At 41.2% G+C, this 15,627-nt stretch overlaps 1 protein-coding gene across 5 annotated transcripts in view; it reads left to right on the top strand.

Annotated features, from left to right (window-relative positions):
- LOC147898483 (beta-carotene isomerase D27) overlaps positions 1-12,243 on the top strand; it is a 54,227-nt gene extending 41,984 nt beyond the window's left edge. Inside the window, exons 6-8 of one of the 5 annotated variants that reach the window (XR_015541526.1) lie at positions 130-225; positions 11,583-11,717; positions 11,834-12,236. Coding sequence is in view for 3 of the 5 variants with exons in the window: in XM_087379119.1 (XP_087235245.1) it covers positions 130-225; positions 11,583-11,632 (146 nt within the window). In the remaining 2 variants the exon portion in view is untranslated. Of the gene's footprint in view, positions 1-129; positions 226-11,582 lie in introns of all 5 variants that reach the window. The other 4 variants (XR_015541525.1, XM_087379119.1, XM_087379117.1 and 1 more) reach the window with 4 other exon arrangements.
- Positions 12,244-15,627: the final 3,384 nt, after the last annotated feature.

Below are 15,627 nucleotides of genomic sequence, written 5' to 3'. Positions count from 1 at the left end.
ATGTATCAAAATGTTTTGTTAAAATGTTATGACAACTTTGCTTCCAAAAAATTACCTTGTTGTCATTCGTGTATAATAGATCCTTTGTTTAAGGTGTCTCTTCTATAACTGTGTGCTATTGCTATCTAGATTTTGAGGACATGAGTTGTGAGATGATTTATGGTCAGCGACCCCCACCATTAGAAGAGGATCCTGTTTCCAAGCAGCCATGTTTTTCTACAATCTGTAAGTATTAACACAAACTTATGTCACTTTGTAGGAAGTTTAGACTTTGTCAAAATGTACTAATTTGGTCGATTTTTAGATCAGCAATGCCATGTTTGCAAGGTTCAGCTACTTTTTGGAGTAAAAAGAATTGGTTGTGTATGTGGAATAGAGCAGTTCATGAGCATTGTTAGTACAATAAAACAGTCTTTGGCATGTTGAGATCTCGAACAAATGAAACAAAACAAGCACATTTGTTCCTCAAAATAACACTTGTTATGCAAGTTACAAAGTAGAAGTGAAGGTATGTTTTAAAGGCAATGTATTGAACTGCGATGTTGGATTGATGCCCTTCAAAGGTTATAATTTTCTAAAGGATTCATGCAGTATTTCGTAATGCAATCATTGTATGTGGAACCTACCTACTCTACCATACAAGGCAGAGCAACTAGACATGAATTGATGAACTAAACTAAATGATAGTTATTGATGCGGTATAAGTTAAAAAATACTCTTAATAGTATAGTTTGGAAAACATGTGAATTTGTCAATTTAAGCAACTTAATAGGATTAGAGTTGGAGGACATTCTTAGTTGTGTCGACATGCATCTATCACAAACTGGTAGCTACTTATTTGCAAGAACAACTATGTTGCTTGAAGGAATCTTATCCAATATTGTTCTTCAGGAAAGGACCTTATCTAGCCAATTGTTGGTCGTTGATGTTTTTTGACTACTAAGATAGTAGTCAATATATAAGGTATGACATTGACTTGAATATTAGAGTAAGATGGCGGCTTAGATATTTTTGTTAGGGCATGTGCATACTTACCAAATACAAATAGCTACGTTTTTACCACAAATAGGCAGTTTTTGAAATGCATGAGTATGTCCTGTTCATCCAAGAATGTGCCAATTAACAATTTAATTAGAAACTACCTCTATTCGACAATTATATTTTGATGATGGTTTCTAATGGCTAAAGTGGCTAGTTGGTGTGAAATTATGGTGTTATCTTGGATGGTGGATGTGTGAGTAAGTGAAGTCTTTGCAAATTAGAGCCTTATTTTTTGGATGTGAAATCCCAATATAAAGTAATCACGTCATCAATTCTTGGAACGGTGTTCACATGAAATTGGTGGGGTGAGGTTATTTAGCTGGAGGTTATGGTTGGCTCATGATGCTATCTGCTAGATTCTGGATATGCTCTTGAGGTAAGCGAGTGTGGTGTAATCAATAAGTGAGATTTGCAAATTTTATTTTATATTCCTAAGAGATGGGATTCAACAAGTAATAGTGAAGCCTCCTAGTAGGAGGAGGCCCCACCAAGCGAAATTCAACCATGAAGGAAGTAGCCTTCGCTAAGTACGAATGTAACAAATTTCCTTTTTATTAGCCCTTCATGCTAGGCTCATAGAATTAGATTAGGTGAGCATATTGATGCTATGCATGGAAAATTGTTGACTTTGTTGATACAAGGATTTACAGTTAGAGTTCTACTACATACTTTGATGGGTGCTAGAAGTTCCTAAACTCACAAGCTGAAAGGGAAATCGATGACCTGAACATGTTAGTAAATAGTGGGAGTATCCACACTTTTTATAACGATGAGCCATTGCAACAACTCGTCCATCTTGCATTAGAACTGCTCCAAGGCCGTTCTTCCCACATGCATCACATTGGAGATGAAGAGCTTTTCAGAGATCTGACAAGATCAACAATGGATCCGAAGTAAGCTTTTCTTTCAGCATTTCAGATGCTGCAATTTCCATTTCACAGCACGAAGTGTATATGGGATAAGTCCCATAGTGACACGTGGCACTCACACATGACTCACACACATGAACTAGTACTAGAACTCCTAGTACTACACACCAATAGATCACATCACCACACTCTTTGGCTATGATATCTCACACTCTTTGGCAAAGAGTGTGAGACCCAACACACAAAGAGTAGACCGATCCCCCCTCCACCGCAATACTGCAAAGAGCAAGTCTAACTATCCAACACCTCCTGTGTGATAGTGACGTCTCAATCAGCATCTGACCGGCAAGGGCAAACCATCACTTGTCATCCCCCTTACTCTGAACTGGGTGTTCAATATCATCAAACCAAAGTAAAAGATATTACATTCATTTTTTGGGGACAACCTAGGGCAGAGTACCTCTTATTGACTCCAAATACATTCAGTTTAGAGGGACAACTCAAGGCCGAGAACCTTTATCACTCAACCCAAACACACATACAGCTAAGCATCATCTTCCATCTCAGAGAGGAATAGATCATGCAACATAGAAGTGAAGCTTCCTGCGCAGATCCAATAGATGTAGCATTAAATATTCTTGAGCTTGTCTAGATTCTCCTTAGCTGGAGTAGTGAGGTCAAATTGATGAAGCAATTTGTTGACCAACCTCACACCAATCAGCGCCAGTGCTTTGCCATGTTGCTCATCCCTAGCTGAAAGTGGTGTTGATGAATCTTCACCATGAGGATGAGGCTCCATAGTGTCAAATTGAGTTAGCAAACGCAGCACACTAAAATAGATAACCAGCCAATAAAGGAGCTGGTCTTGGGCTCTGAAATGAATCAACAGCTTGAGAAATGCTTGAATAAATGTGTCCATTAGTTGATGAATGCCCTCGGGGGTTCCAAAATGCAAACCCTAATTGAAACCAAAAGGTAATTATCTTCAACACAAATTCACCACTTAATCAATTGGAGAAGAAGAGCTCAATCACACCACGAAAACGACAGCACACTAGGTACAATCTCCCCCCCCTAGATGAGTAGCTCACGCTTTCTCATCTAGAGTATTTATGATATTTCATAAAAGCACGAAGGAGCCAAAATTATCCCTCTCTTCCAAAATGAGGGATTTGCTTTACATACCTATCTTAGGGCCCAAAAATGAATTATGTCTACTACAAAATACATTGCAATAATAAAGCAAATACAAAATTGGCACATGGCCATATATAATGCGTTGTGCGACACCTCGATCGGTACCCTCACACTAACTCCAATCCTCGCTATGAGTTCCATCACTTGTATTCAAGCCGCCAATTACATTAGTTATTAACAATCGATTGAATGAATCACCGAATCAACCGATCCTAACATGACCGCGCTCAAAGCACAATAATCAAGCACAACACCAATAACACTAGCGACATCAGTATTAACATGGAATCACCCACAATACCGATCATCTAGCATGGCAAAATAAAAGCTAGTCAGGCGTCCCTAACTAACCACACAAAGTATCCACTAGGACCCCCGCCGTGTCCGGTGCGCTCCTATGGAGTACTTTGCCATAGTCACACTTGACTAATATAATAATGTCCAAAGCAAGATCTATCAAAAATATAATTTTCGTAACATCCCTCTTGCTTGGATTGCAACGGACCTCAGTTGCGTGTTTGATTATAGGAACTAATGAGGCCTGGAAAAGTTCGAAAGAATCGCTTAGGCATCCACTGAGCATCATCTCTTGGATGATTCTTAAATTTGAGCAAGTATTCAGTATAGACATTTCCTTTTCGGGTCGAGGTTTGTTGATGATCAATAATGCATTCGGGTTCTAGAATTTCTTCTTCATCAACAATCAATGGAGCCTCTTCATAAACAGGATGAATAGGTAAAGGTCCTTTGAAGGGCTTTAAGAGGTTGATATGAAAAGCATTATGTATTTTCCAATTATCAAGTAATTCAAGCCTATAAGCTAGATCATTGATTTTTTGAATCACCTTGAAAGGTCCATAAAAACGAGGTGACATCTTGATTACTAGCCATTTCTCAACACCATTCAATCTTCTTTTCTCAATCCGAAGAAGTATATAATCACCTTCTTTAAAAAGCATGTGTTTCCATTTCTTATTAGCTTGTTTTGTGTACTTCTCTTGAGCGATTGCAATGGCTTCTTGAACCTCTTTGAGAATATTTTGATAGTCATGGGTAAGTGCATGTGCTGCCTTCACTCTATGGGTCAATCGTGTGATAGGAATAGGTAAAACCTTCCCATAAACCTTAAAGGGTGCTCTTTCAGTTGCAGAATGAGGAGTATTATTATAAGCAAACTGTAAGAGATGACGATATTTGTCCCAAGTCTTTGGTTGACTTCCCGCATAAGCTCTTATTGTATCTAGAATAGTACTATTTGTAACTTCAGTTTGTCCATTCGATTCTGAATGAAAAGCTGATGAAAAATTTAATTTAGTGCTTAGATTATGAAATAATGCAGTTCAAAAATTACTGCAAAACTTCGAATCTCGATCCGACACTATAATCTTGGCAAGCCATGATGAACAAAGATATGCTTGATGAATAGATATGCAGCTTGCTGAGCTGTTAGAGTCTTCTTGCATGGGATGAAATAAGCTTGCTTACTAAAGCGATCTACTATTGTCCAAATTATATCATTTTGATTTGCTGTAGTAGGAAAACCTGTTATGAAATCCATAGATATTTGTTCCCAAGGCTGCGTAGTAATAGGCAAAGACATTAGCAATCCTGAGGTCTTTCCTTTGTAACTTTTGACAAGTGATGCATTCGGCTACAAACTTAGCTACATCTTTTCTTATAGTAGGCCAATGAAATTCCCTCGCTATCACTTGTAAAGTGGCAGTCACTCCCCTATGTCCCATATATGGTAGTTAGTGCATTTCCTCCATTACAATTTGTCTAAAGAGTCGAGTGATGCATAATTTCTTTTGATAAAAGAGGTATCCATCATTGCATGAATAGTCCAACATAGGATTCCAATTATTATTCTCTAACTTGTTCCATATATTGGAAAAGTTTGGATCCTCTTGATAAGAATTCTTCATACCTTCAAAAGGTTGGGTCTCTACAGCAGTGATGTGATTAATACTTGGCTTTCTGCTAAGAGCATTAGCAACTACATTTTCTTTTCCAGGTTGATACTGAATCATGGGCTGAAAACTTTGTATAAATGATGCCCACTTGATGTGCCTATCGGATATTAGTGGCTGAGTCAACAAATGCTTGATACTTTGCTGATCGGTTTTGATAAGAAACTCAACTCTCATAAAATAATGTTTCCACATTCATAAGGCATGCACAACAGCGGTTAATTCTTTATCATATGTACTATAATTGCATTCTGTTGGTTTTAATTTTCGGCTCTCATATGCTATTTGATGCCCATCTTGCATAAGTACGGCTCGAATTCAATATCCACTAGCATCAGTTACAACTACAAAGAATGGTCATGAGAAATCGGGTAGTTGCAACATAGGAGCTTGTGTGAGAGCTTCTTTCAAAGCTGTAAAGATTTATCTTGATGCTTGGTCTATAAGAAATGCTTAGCTTTTCTAAGAAGGTCTGTCAATGGATGTGCAATGTATGCGAAATTCTTGACAAACTTTCTGTAAAAGCTACACAATCCCAAGAATGATCTTAATTCGTGTATATCTCGGGGTTTAGGCCATGTGACTATACATTCAATCTTCTTTGGATCTACTCGAATCCCATCAGCGGATACAATGTGACCCAAATACTCTATCTGATCTTGAAAGAAACTACTCTTTTCAAGATTTATGTACAATTGATTTTCTTTCAAGAGTGAAAAGACTAGCTACAGATGTTCCTTATGCTCCTCAATGTCTTTGCTAAACACCAGAATATCATCGAAAAATACTACCACACAATCTTGGTGTTTAAGAAAGATTCGGTTCATCATTCTACTAAAAGTAGCTGGAGCATTAGTTAGCCCAAAAGACATAACTAGGAACTCATAATGTCCCGTTTGAGTTCTAAAGGCAGTCTTGTATATATCCTCTTCTACCATACAAACTACACTAATGGAAAAGCAGTAAGAATACTCTTAGAAATGTAGAACTGAGTGAACCCAAGTCATGAACCCAAGTCAAATGATGACAGCTAGTAGATGCCCTGAAGTGCAGAAATGAGCCAATAGAAGAGTACTTTTGGGCAGAATGAGTGCTCAAGATGCTGGAGCAGGTCCAAAATTCTCAAGGAGGTAGCTGTAGGGGCGCCAAAGTGAAATATATGAAGCAACTCTCTAGGTATTCCGAAATGAAGTAGCAGGCCTCCACAATGAAAATGGTCTATTATAGGTGTGCTAGAGGCTTCAGAACAGCTCCAAAATGCTCAGTCGGCTATTCAAAGTGCACCAAGGTGCTGCAGCGAGTCTTCACAATGGAAATCGATGGACTTTGATGTACTGAAAGACCAGAACAACCTCGAAAAGGCATAGGCGGTTTCTGTAACAACTATTCTAGAACAAGTTGAAAATGCAAGCAGCAACTCCATGAGTTTCATATGCCTCACTCACTACGGATCTCCATCGGACAGTTTCGGGTATCATCACACCGCCTCCGCATAGAGAGCGGCAAAGCAGAGGGAATTCCTAGGGAGCATCGCTTATGCATATTGTGCGATTGTCGAGAGGTCGAGTCGGAGGAGCATTTTATTTTCAGGTGCCCAGTGTACTACGAGATCCGAGGTAACTACCACTGCCTCTTCAGAGACAGCTCCGGGCTCCTTTCCAGATTCCTCGCCTACCCAGATCAGAGATGCCTCGTGGCCTTCATTCACGAGGGGGTCCGACACAGAGAGTACTTACTCAGGCGACGGGGCTTGGCCACATCATCAGACACCTCTCCAGTGCAGGATCACAGAGTTCTTCCCATTGAGTGACATTGATCGTTTAGTCTCTAGCCGCAGACGTGACAAAGACCTCGACCCGACGATCACAACACAACACACGAGACATTGACGGGACACACAGATCACTCTGGGGGACCTCCCGTCATTGTTTAGACCCGGGATACGTCCCATGGGAGTCACGGTGGCTCTGGTCGAGCCTCGTCCAAGAGATCGAGACGCGTTCAACACCCCTTGATGGGCACCAGCGTCCCATCACCGGCTATGCACGAGCTAGGGCGACATGACATACGGAGGATTCTGCTCCGCTTCAGTCCTTTTCTTTTCATTGTTACATCTAGATGTATTTGATTTGATTATGTATGATCAGACTTAGGATCCAGCATGGGTGATGATGCTCGTTTCAGTAGCTCCATCCTTACTGTGATTTGTATCAGGTTTTCTTTCAGTCTCATAGACCCATCGGTCTTCCGAAGACTCTAATAAAATTTCTTTCTTTCTTTCTTTCTCATCACACCTACTCACACACAATGACACCTATAGTATAATCATGCAAGGAACGAGTTCCTCCTCTATAAAAGAAGTGATTTTTTGTAGACTTGAGCACTAGGACAAGTTCCACATGCATACAAAGATTGATTTTTTAAGAACGTGGACACACTGTTTTCACTTTTATCACTAGTAAGACGTAGATGGCGATATGTTCTTGGTTGTTAATTTACTTTTACAACCGTAACTGCTACTTTAGGGTGCAAGAAAAATATGTGCGTCGATATTCCTCTTCAATGTGATTGTTGTACTTATAGTTAAAATAGGTGTTGGACCCTTTATTATACTTATATATATCAAACTGTCACCTTAAAGTAGAGTTGCAGTTTTTAAAACTCAGTTTGGTAGTTAGTTGCATTTCTACCTCTGATTGGAGGTACTTTTTTTAGAACCTAGGTGTTGTTCCATACATTATTCTTTACTATCTGAGGACGGTGGTGGGTCCCATGTTTGAAAAGGTAAAAACTGATTGCCTAACCCTGCTAGTCATGTCGATATGGGTTGGTACACACATGCAGGTAAGCACGCGCACACACACACACACACACACACACACACACACACACACACACACACACACACACTTTTCACCATATGAAAGATATGTACAACTAAAGTTCTATTCATACTTTTTTGTCATTGGCCCATTTGGTATGCTCTACAAATATGCAAATTTGATTTTTTTAAGGGAAAATGCCAATGTAAGACTCTTAAAATCCCTCATTCCTCACCCTTTCATGTGAACCACTCAACCCCTTTTAAGGAGAGTGAGTGAGCCATCTTTGGAGCTACAATAGCTGTTTATGCACCTTTTTTTCTAACAGCCTCTTCAACCCTTGAAGTATTCAAGATGTGAATGCCCATGCCCACCATCTTTGTATTTTTGCAGCATTGCTCTTCCCCCTTAGTGCTAGCCTTCATCATGGCCGAGTTTTGCCCCATCTTGATAGAAAACTTGGTGTGAAGTCCTTGATGTAAATGAATACTGATATACTGATATACTTGAAAGGATTAGACTACACCTATCATGAGAAGCTGTTGTTGTCGGTGGGGATGTTACCAGCATGCATAATAGAGTTGAAGGTTTCCAACCTTGTGGATGACCATCATAAGATTGAAACTGCACCGGTAAGGGTGATCCCAATAATCATTGCTTTCTTGGGATTCATCTATCTAGATGGCCATATGTTGTAGCATTCATTTTGATGCTTGGATAATAGCTGGTTCTAATGTTTTCATGGTGATGGTGCGGACCTGCGGTGGACGTCAAGTTATAGGTTTGATGGTGTTTCAAGCACAAACTCAACATGGCAAGAGAGAAAGACAAGGCACTGAAGAGGCCTCCATTGCCTATCATTGGGTGGAGACTTCAATTGGAGATGAGAGTCGAAGGGGAGTTCCACAATGTAAAAACTAAACACTAAGATTGAAGGAAGAGGGAGGTGAAATAGGGAATCTCCATGTGAAAAGCATGTTGGAGGCTAAAAGCAACTATCAACATCTTTAAAGAGGGCGTTGATATTGCCCAAATAGCCCTAAACCATGAGAAACTGAAGTCAAAGAATAGAGGTGGTTGTTGACCTCTGACCAACATCCAAGATAACAAAGGAATTGGATGTTGTCCACCGCACAAACTCAGACGACCCAACCACCACCATAAAAGCAGCAATGGGTTGCTGCTGGAAACTCATAGTAGAGCAATGTGGCTGAGAAGGCAACCGTAATCGGTGAAATAGCTGAGGAGGGGCTCAGTTAATTGTCCACCTGCTACAATGAGGCTCCTTCCAAACCAGGGATGCCAAGGAGTCAAGACTTACAATCATTGTGAGGGAAGATGCAAGCAAAAGCCTGCACTTAGCTTGCCATTGACAAGTCAAGCAAGGAGCACTGCTGGAAGTGGCATCAAACATGAAAACACACAAGGAGGGAGACAAAACTGAGAGGAGGAGAGGTTGAGGCAAGGAGGGAAGGGGAGAAATGGGGGTGAGCAGTGAGCTCCAAAGCACCAGCACCTCCCAGTGAGAGGGTTGTGTTGAGTGCTAGGCTACAAGTGAGACTCCGCACAAGTATTTTGCAGTATTGGATCTTGAAGCCCATTGCTTTGTATCTTCGTGAATCAAGTTGGACTTAAGGAGAAGGAACACATAATAAATCTCCAACGGAAAAGCTCTATGTCTATGTACTTGCGAGTTGCTTGTGCATTTGTTAGAGGGGAGCATGTGGATGATTTTACAAATGAAGGACATTGTCACGGGGACGTGAATTTCATGTGTAGCTAACCCCGTGGTTACTTCTGTGGCTACGTTGGCCGGATTGGCCTAGAGGAAGCACCCACTTCCTAGAAGTCCCTAGTCCAATTTTCAGTGCACCTTACTAGGCGCAAATGTCGGGTCCAAGGAAGCCAATGTTTCATTGGTTAGAGGGGTTAGGACTTTAATGTGGGGGCAAACCAACTGTTTCATTGGTTTGGAGGGTTAGAGCATCAATGAGGGGCCATGTGGCAATCCCCCATGCAAGCTTTCCCCCCCCCTCACCCTCCTACATGTTTTCCAACGTAACTTCAGTGTTGTATGGCTGATTGTCATCTTTCTCAAGGTGCAAGGACCTTGGTTTTTGCTGCTGCCCACTTCCCAAGGTGATTGGTATTTGGGGCCAGTGTGGTGTCTCGTGTTTGGTTCTTTGAGCAGGGGCACTCTAGCCTCCATCCAGTTTACTTTTTCAAAAGTTGTTTCTAAGTGGTTTTGTACTTAATGAAGTGGTTGAAAGATATGCAATGTGGCTTTGAATGACATGGATGCTAAGCTAGTTACGGTTTACTGCCCTTCAGTTTACTGAAGGCCGGTTTCAGACATCATGTCCATGGTTACTTGAGAGTCTGCATGGCCATCTAGCATTTTCCATTTCATCAATAATTAGAAGTCCAAGACATCTTCTGTGAATGTCATGGCTAAGTCTAGTGCATAGATAGTCATTTCTTACATGCTAAATAACCAGGAATTTTGGTATGATAAGATGGCACCTTCTCCCTCTTAGTAAAAGATTACTACTTTGAGTGAAGTTTTGGTAGAAACTTCATGCGACTTTTGTATGAGGTAGGAATCGAGGGCACAGCTGTATGAAATTTTTATTAGAGGTGGAAACGTGGGTTCTAGAGTTAGGAAGAATGATTTTTGTGAATGCCAAATGTACACTGCTCATTTTGCATTGAGTCTGCTCTTCTTTGCATAGAGTTTATTATATACACAGCTGTGTTTTTCCAAATCTCCTTTATCAAAGATAATAAATCGCCAGCCTATGCATGGTGTGTAGACTATGATTGTTCTGATGTCCTCATGCAGCTTGCCTATTAAGACTTTTCCTGGTATTGATTCGTTAGATAACTTCTAGGTGTTTTTGGTGATATTCTTTTCCGCCAGCAGTCCTGTGATATACAAATAGCAGTCTTTTCTCTTGTGCAAATTACATATTGCACGCAAGAGTCCCTGTTAGCTGTCTAGAGTTATTTTTCTATTAGTAGGGTCATTCAGAAAGTACTGTCTTCTCAATCATCCTGGAGGCTTATTTTAGAGAGAGATGAAGTAGGAGCTGCTATAGTATGCGCTTCTTATGCAGTTGTCCAGATGGTTAGTTTCTAAGTCTATGCTGAAGTCCGTTGATCTATTCTAGTGGTAGATGAGCTTTCACATTGAGCTATTCTACTGTTAGATGAGTTTGTACATTGAGCTCTTTGGCCTAAGACTTTATATTCTGGTGAGGTCAAATTAAGAAGAGAATTCTGGATGAGCTGGCAAGTGAAGGTCATGATGTCTGTACAGACTTGAGAGTCTGCATTTCCATATGGTTGCAGGGGAGCATCGTGAGTTCACTAAGGTTTCATGTATGTCAAAGCTAAGTCCAGTCAATAGATCATACTATGCGTCTTACAAGCTAACATGGGACTTTGTTATGATAAGATGACATCTTCGCTTAATTAAAGCAATGATTGTTACTTTGTAATAAGTCACCATCCTATGGTGGGCATGCTTATGTAAGAGAGTGACTGTTTTGATGATATCTTTGTTCCAGCTTGAATTGCCTTTGCATTGATTTTTCAGAGAAATCTTAAGCATCTTTGGTTATTCTCTTTTCTTTCTTAGATGCTTAAGCTATTGTGCATCTTAATGGGATTTTGTTTGACAGGTCCTGTAGCAAGAGAAGAAGTCCCTACATGCCCCAAAGTTCAGCTGTAAGAAGCAAGTCTCAAAAACTGTGTTGGAAAGATGCCATCCTAAAGATTCTAAAACTTGATGGCAAAAGGTCACAATAACTGGAGAGGTGAATGTCCAACCTTTTTCTGGATGACAACTGTAACATGCATGCATGCATGGTAGCATCGTATCATCATTTTTTTTTCTGGAAGTATCGATCACAGGCCAAGCTGGTTTTGGCAGTCTTCTATACTGGGTATTACAGGAGTTCAGGTTTGGGCATTGATCAGCTTGATCCTGCAAGTTCTCAAAACTTAAAAAGACAGAGATTAAAGCTCAAGGCAAGGTTATGTCTTGGCCGCCACTGTCAGACTGCTACAGCTAGCATTTGGCACTCTCTTGCACAAAAAAATATATTTATACTGAGCTTACAAGACTGGAAAATTACACAGTGAAAGTTCTAGCATGTATGTTGTCAACACCAGTAATTAGGTAGTGGGATGTCCATCTCTTTTTAGAAACCAATGTATCTACGTTAGTCACATGGATGCTTTGGAATTTGGATGAAGATTATCAATTCACAACTTGTCTGCCCTAAAAACCGCGAGTCTTTTTTCAACAGATACAGATAGACGAGAAACATTTTCACATTCATTCTCTAGCGTCTGAGGTACATGCAAGCTGGTATTTGTCATGTTTAAGGCTAGGAAGAGCTCTTTTTGCATTCGTCATGTCATCTGGCGTCTATGAAAGACATGGCTCCAATAATACTCTATCCCAGATTGGCTACACGTTTGCCTGCTCTTTTGTCCATGTAAGAGGTGTGTCTCTCACCAAGAACTGGAGTCTACATCGATTTCCAATACGCCACAGAAATACATGCCATTTAGAAAACATATGGTATGCCATGGTCAAAGAAACAGCAAATGCTAGTTATGGCTTGACAAACACATTTTGGGTTGATAGAAGTGAGAGAAAAGAACTGTTAATTAATGCTTAAACAAAACTTAACCATACGAATCAGCAATCTGTGTGGCACTGATCGTGGAAGAAAACGAGAGAAAGGCTGGCTGTCAACCAGCAGAACCAAGCTCACTGCCTAGGGAAAGTTTGGAACAGGGGCCAACAACCCCGTATAGTCCATTGAATGCCTCGCTCTGTGACTACATAGAAGACACCTGAAGGCCAAGCCTTGCAGAAGTGAGCACCCCTCTTCAGCGGTCATTCAAGATCTTGATGTCCGTGATTTTATATGGTGCATAGGGCGTAGATAATAACTTGCCAATTGTCAACGAGGGTGGCTGCTGGGTGAACGTGGTTACCTCCCATCACCAGGCTGCACCGGGTTACCTTGGACACCGGGGTAACTATGGTTCAGTGTCACAAGAAATGTTTCGTCTGTTTTACCGTTTCGTTGTTTCAATAGGTTTTGTTTTATTTCGTTTTGTGTTACCATGCGAAATGGATAGAGATACTTAATATATTCAAGGATAGTGGCAAATAAGATATGTTATACTCGAGTTTAGAGTGACAAAGAGGAATATAAGTCAAGACACCCAAAAAGTAGATTTAAAACACTAACACATTCTTCAAATTTATTTCAAGTTTCTCTTGATTCTCAAGTTTCAACTTCAGATAAATCAATCTTTATGGATTGGAAAGCATATGGATTCTAGAATCTAGATATATGAACTTTGAATCACTGGAAAAATCAAAAAATAACTTTTTAAAAAAGTATCTCAAGATTGGGTGAATCAGGGTTTCATGCAGAGCGTTTCATCTTATTTCAAAATGTTTCATGATGAAACGTTTCGTCGTGTTTTGACAAGACGGAACTCTTTTTCATATGCCTATGCTATGGTTAATATTGGTGTTGCTTTTCATGTACTGTTTCCATGAAGATAGTGAAAATCTCGTAGTGTCCACTTGGGTATGTTGTTGAGAAGGGGGAGTCACATCTTGTATCTTGATTCTGAAGAACCTCTGACCTCGGATCTTGTAAGTTGGTGTAACCATGTCTATGGAGGAGACATGATCCCCCTTTATCAGTCAAGCAACCACGCCCTTGGGTCCCACCTTCTTAGACCACCTGCAATAGCCGACGTCTTGAGCTGGAGGCAACATCATTAACCCCCTCGAGGGAGAGGCAGTAAGAGGTTCCCATAGAGGTCATCTCTTGCTTATGGTTGCGTCTCCAAGTGAGTCGTAGACCACAAAGATTTCTTACTTCTTTGAGATGGTTGTGCATGGAGGCTTGCCCATTTTCCTTTGGGTGGAGTAGATGTGGGTGATGGTAGTTGCCATTGCGGCGTAGATAGAATGTTTGAATGATCCCCCATTGTTTATGGGGATGCCTAGTAGCACAGAGGATCTGGTCAGTGGCTCTTAGGAATGTGACTAACAACAGATGCAGCGGGACTTTACTTAGGGGGTGGTTACTTGACTTACAGAGGGGGGCTATGCATTCTCAATTGATCCAATCTCTCCAGCCTATTGGATATAGGGCTAGCATGTGGTTAGGATTGAGGCATATGATGCGCATCTCCTTTCCATCGGTGCCTTTGCCAAATGCTAGTGAATGGGAGACAATGTCCCATCATTAGTGCTTGGAACATCTGGGTTGTTGGTTGCAGTTTGGTGATGGGAGGCCATCCAGTCTCTCATGCAACCACTCGTCACCATATGGCGGGACATTATCTACACCTTGTGCAGTATTTGGGAGCGCGAGATGTCGGGTTCTAGAGCGACCATCGAAAGGCAACAACTTTTTTGCAAGGTTGGCTTGCAATCATTTTTTATATCCCTGTTGTGAGAGCATTTGTTGGATGTATAGTCAGCCACCTTGGTTGTCAAAAGAAGATTGGCTTGTTTCGAAAGAACCCAGCTCATTGCCTAGGGCATCTTTGGAACAGCAACATGCAATTCCTTCTTCCCAACCCTTCAAATCAAATCAAAGTGCAATTTCGGGGGTCGGCATCTTTTGCGTAAGCACAACCACCCTGTATCAAAAGGTATTTATCTGGCTGGGACATCAGTGGCTAGGCGGATGGGGATATGGAAATGCCTTGGTATTGTGCGAACATGACCTTTCCCTCCTTCGGCTTGCCTTCGAATCAACGTGATCTACGGATGGTTACATGCCACGCTCTCTTGGGATCATGTCCCAAGGATTTGTGTCGTATTGGGACACAGAGCTCACGAAGACAAAGATGACTCCCTTGAAGAAATTGAGATAGGCGCATCAACCAACACCGCTCACAGATGTCGAAATTCACTTAGAATGCCACATTGCTTGCAAAGCAACAGATTACTACCTGGATGGAAATGACTGACTACTTAATACGTGTCAGGGCTTCGCTCGATTGCTTCGGTCTTCGACCCCAGCTTGAAGCATTTGAATCTTTGATGGGGATGAAATATTATCCCTATCCTTTCGAGCCACAAGCTAGTGGAACTGATTTCACGCACGGGCTTTCATTCGCTTGAAGTGCAAGAACGGACTAAGAATCCGACGGAATTGATAAAGATTTCGAAAGGCTTTTATGGTTTGCAAAGCATACCAAACCGTAAAGCCACCTCCATGCTTCAACATACACACATACTTGGCCCCGTTCCTTGGGACAAGGCCAACCCCCTATTTCATTTCCACCTCTAGAGGTATTGGCCTCATTATCCCTGCTAGCCTTCCCTATACTAGCTATTTCTTGGCCCAAAATCATGTCAAATGGGATCATGAGGCGTCTCAAGACTATGTGCCTTATGAACAACGCTCAGATTGGACAGTCATCGTCATTCCCATAGTGATATCCCAGACCTCTAGATACCAGAGAAGGAGTTGGTGCTTAAACTCCTCATGACATCGAGGGCTAGCCCACATGACTCCCCCAAATGGCCACTCCCAAACTCTGTGTAGATTGCTCATCGAGGAGCTATTCCATCTTGAGGGGAGCCTCCGAGAAAATCCAGCAATGAGATTGATGCCACAGACTACATTTGTGGGGGGCATTCTCGAGAAGCCCTATTTGAAATAAGAACTT

Source organism: Dipteris shenzhenensis, chromosome 9, assembly GCF_047967505.1.
Source record: "Dipteris shenzhenensis isolate YYH24624 ecotype China chromosome 9, Dip_SZ_1.0, whole genome shotgun sequence".
NCBI classification, from domain to species: Eukaryota; Viridiplantae; Streptophyta; class Polypodiopsida; order Gleicheniales; family Dipteridaceae; genus Dipteris; species Dipteris shenzhenensis.
Note: the sequence above shows the minus strand (reverse complement) of the source record. Positions and strands in the feature narration are given on the sequence as shown.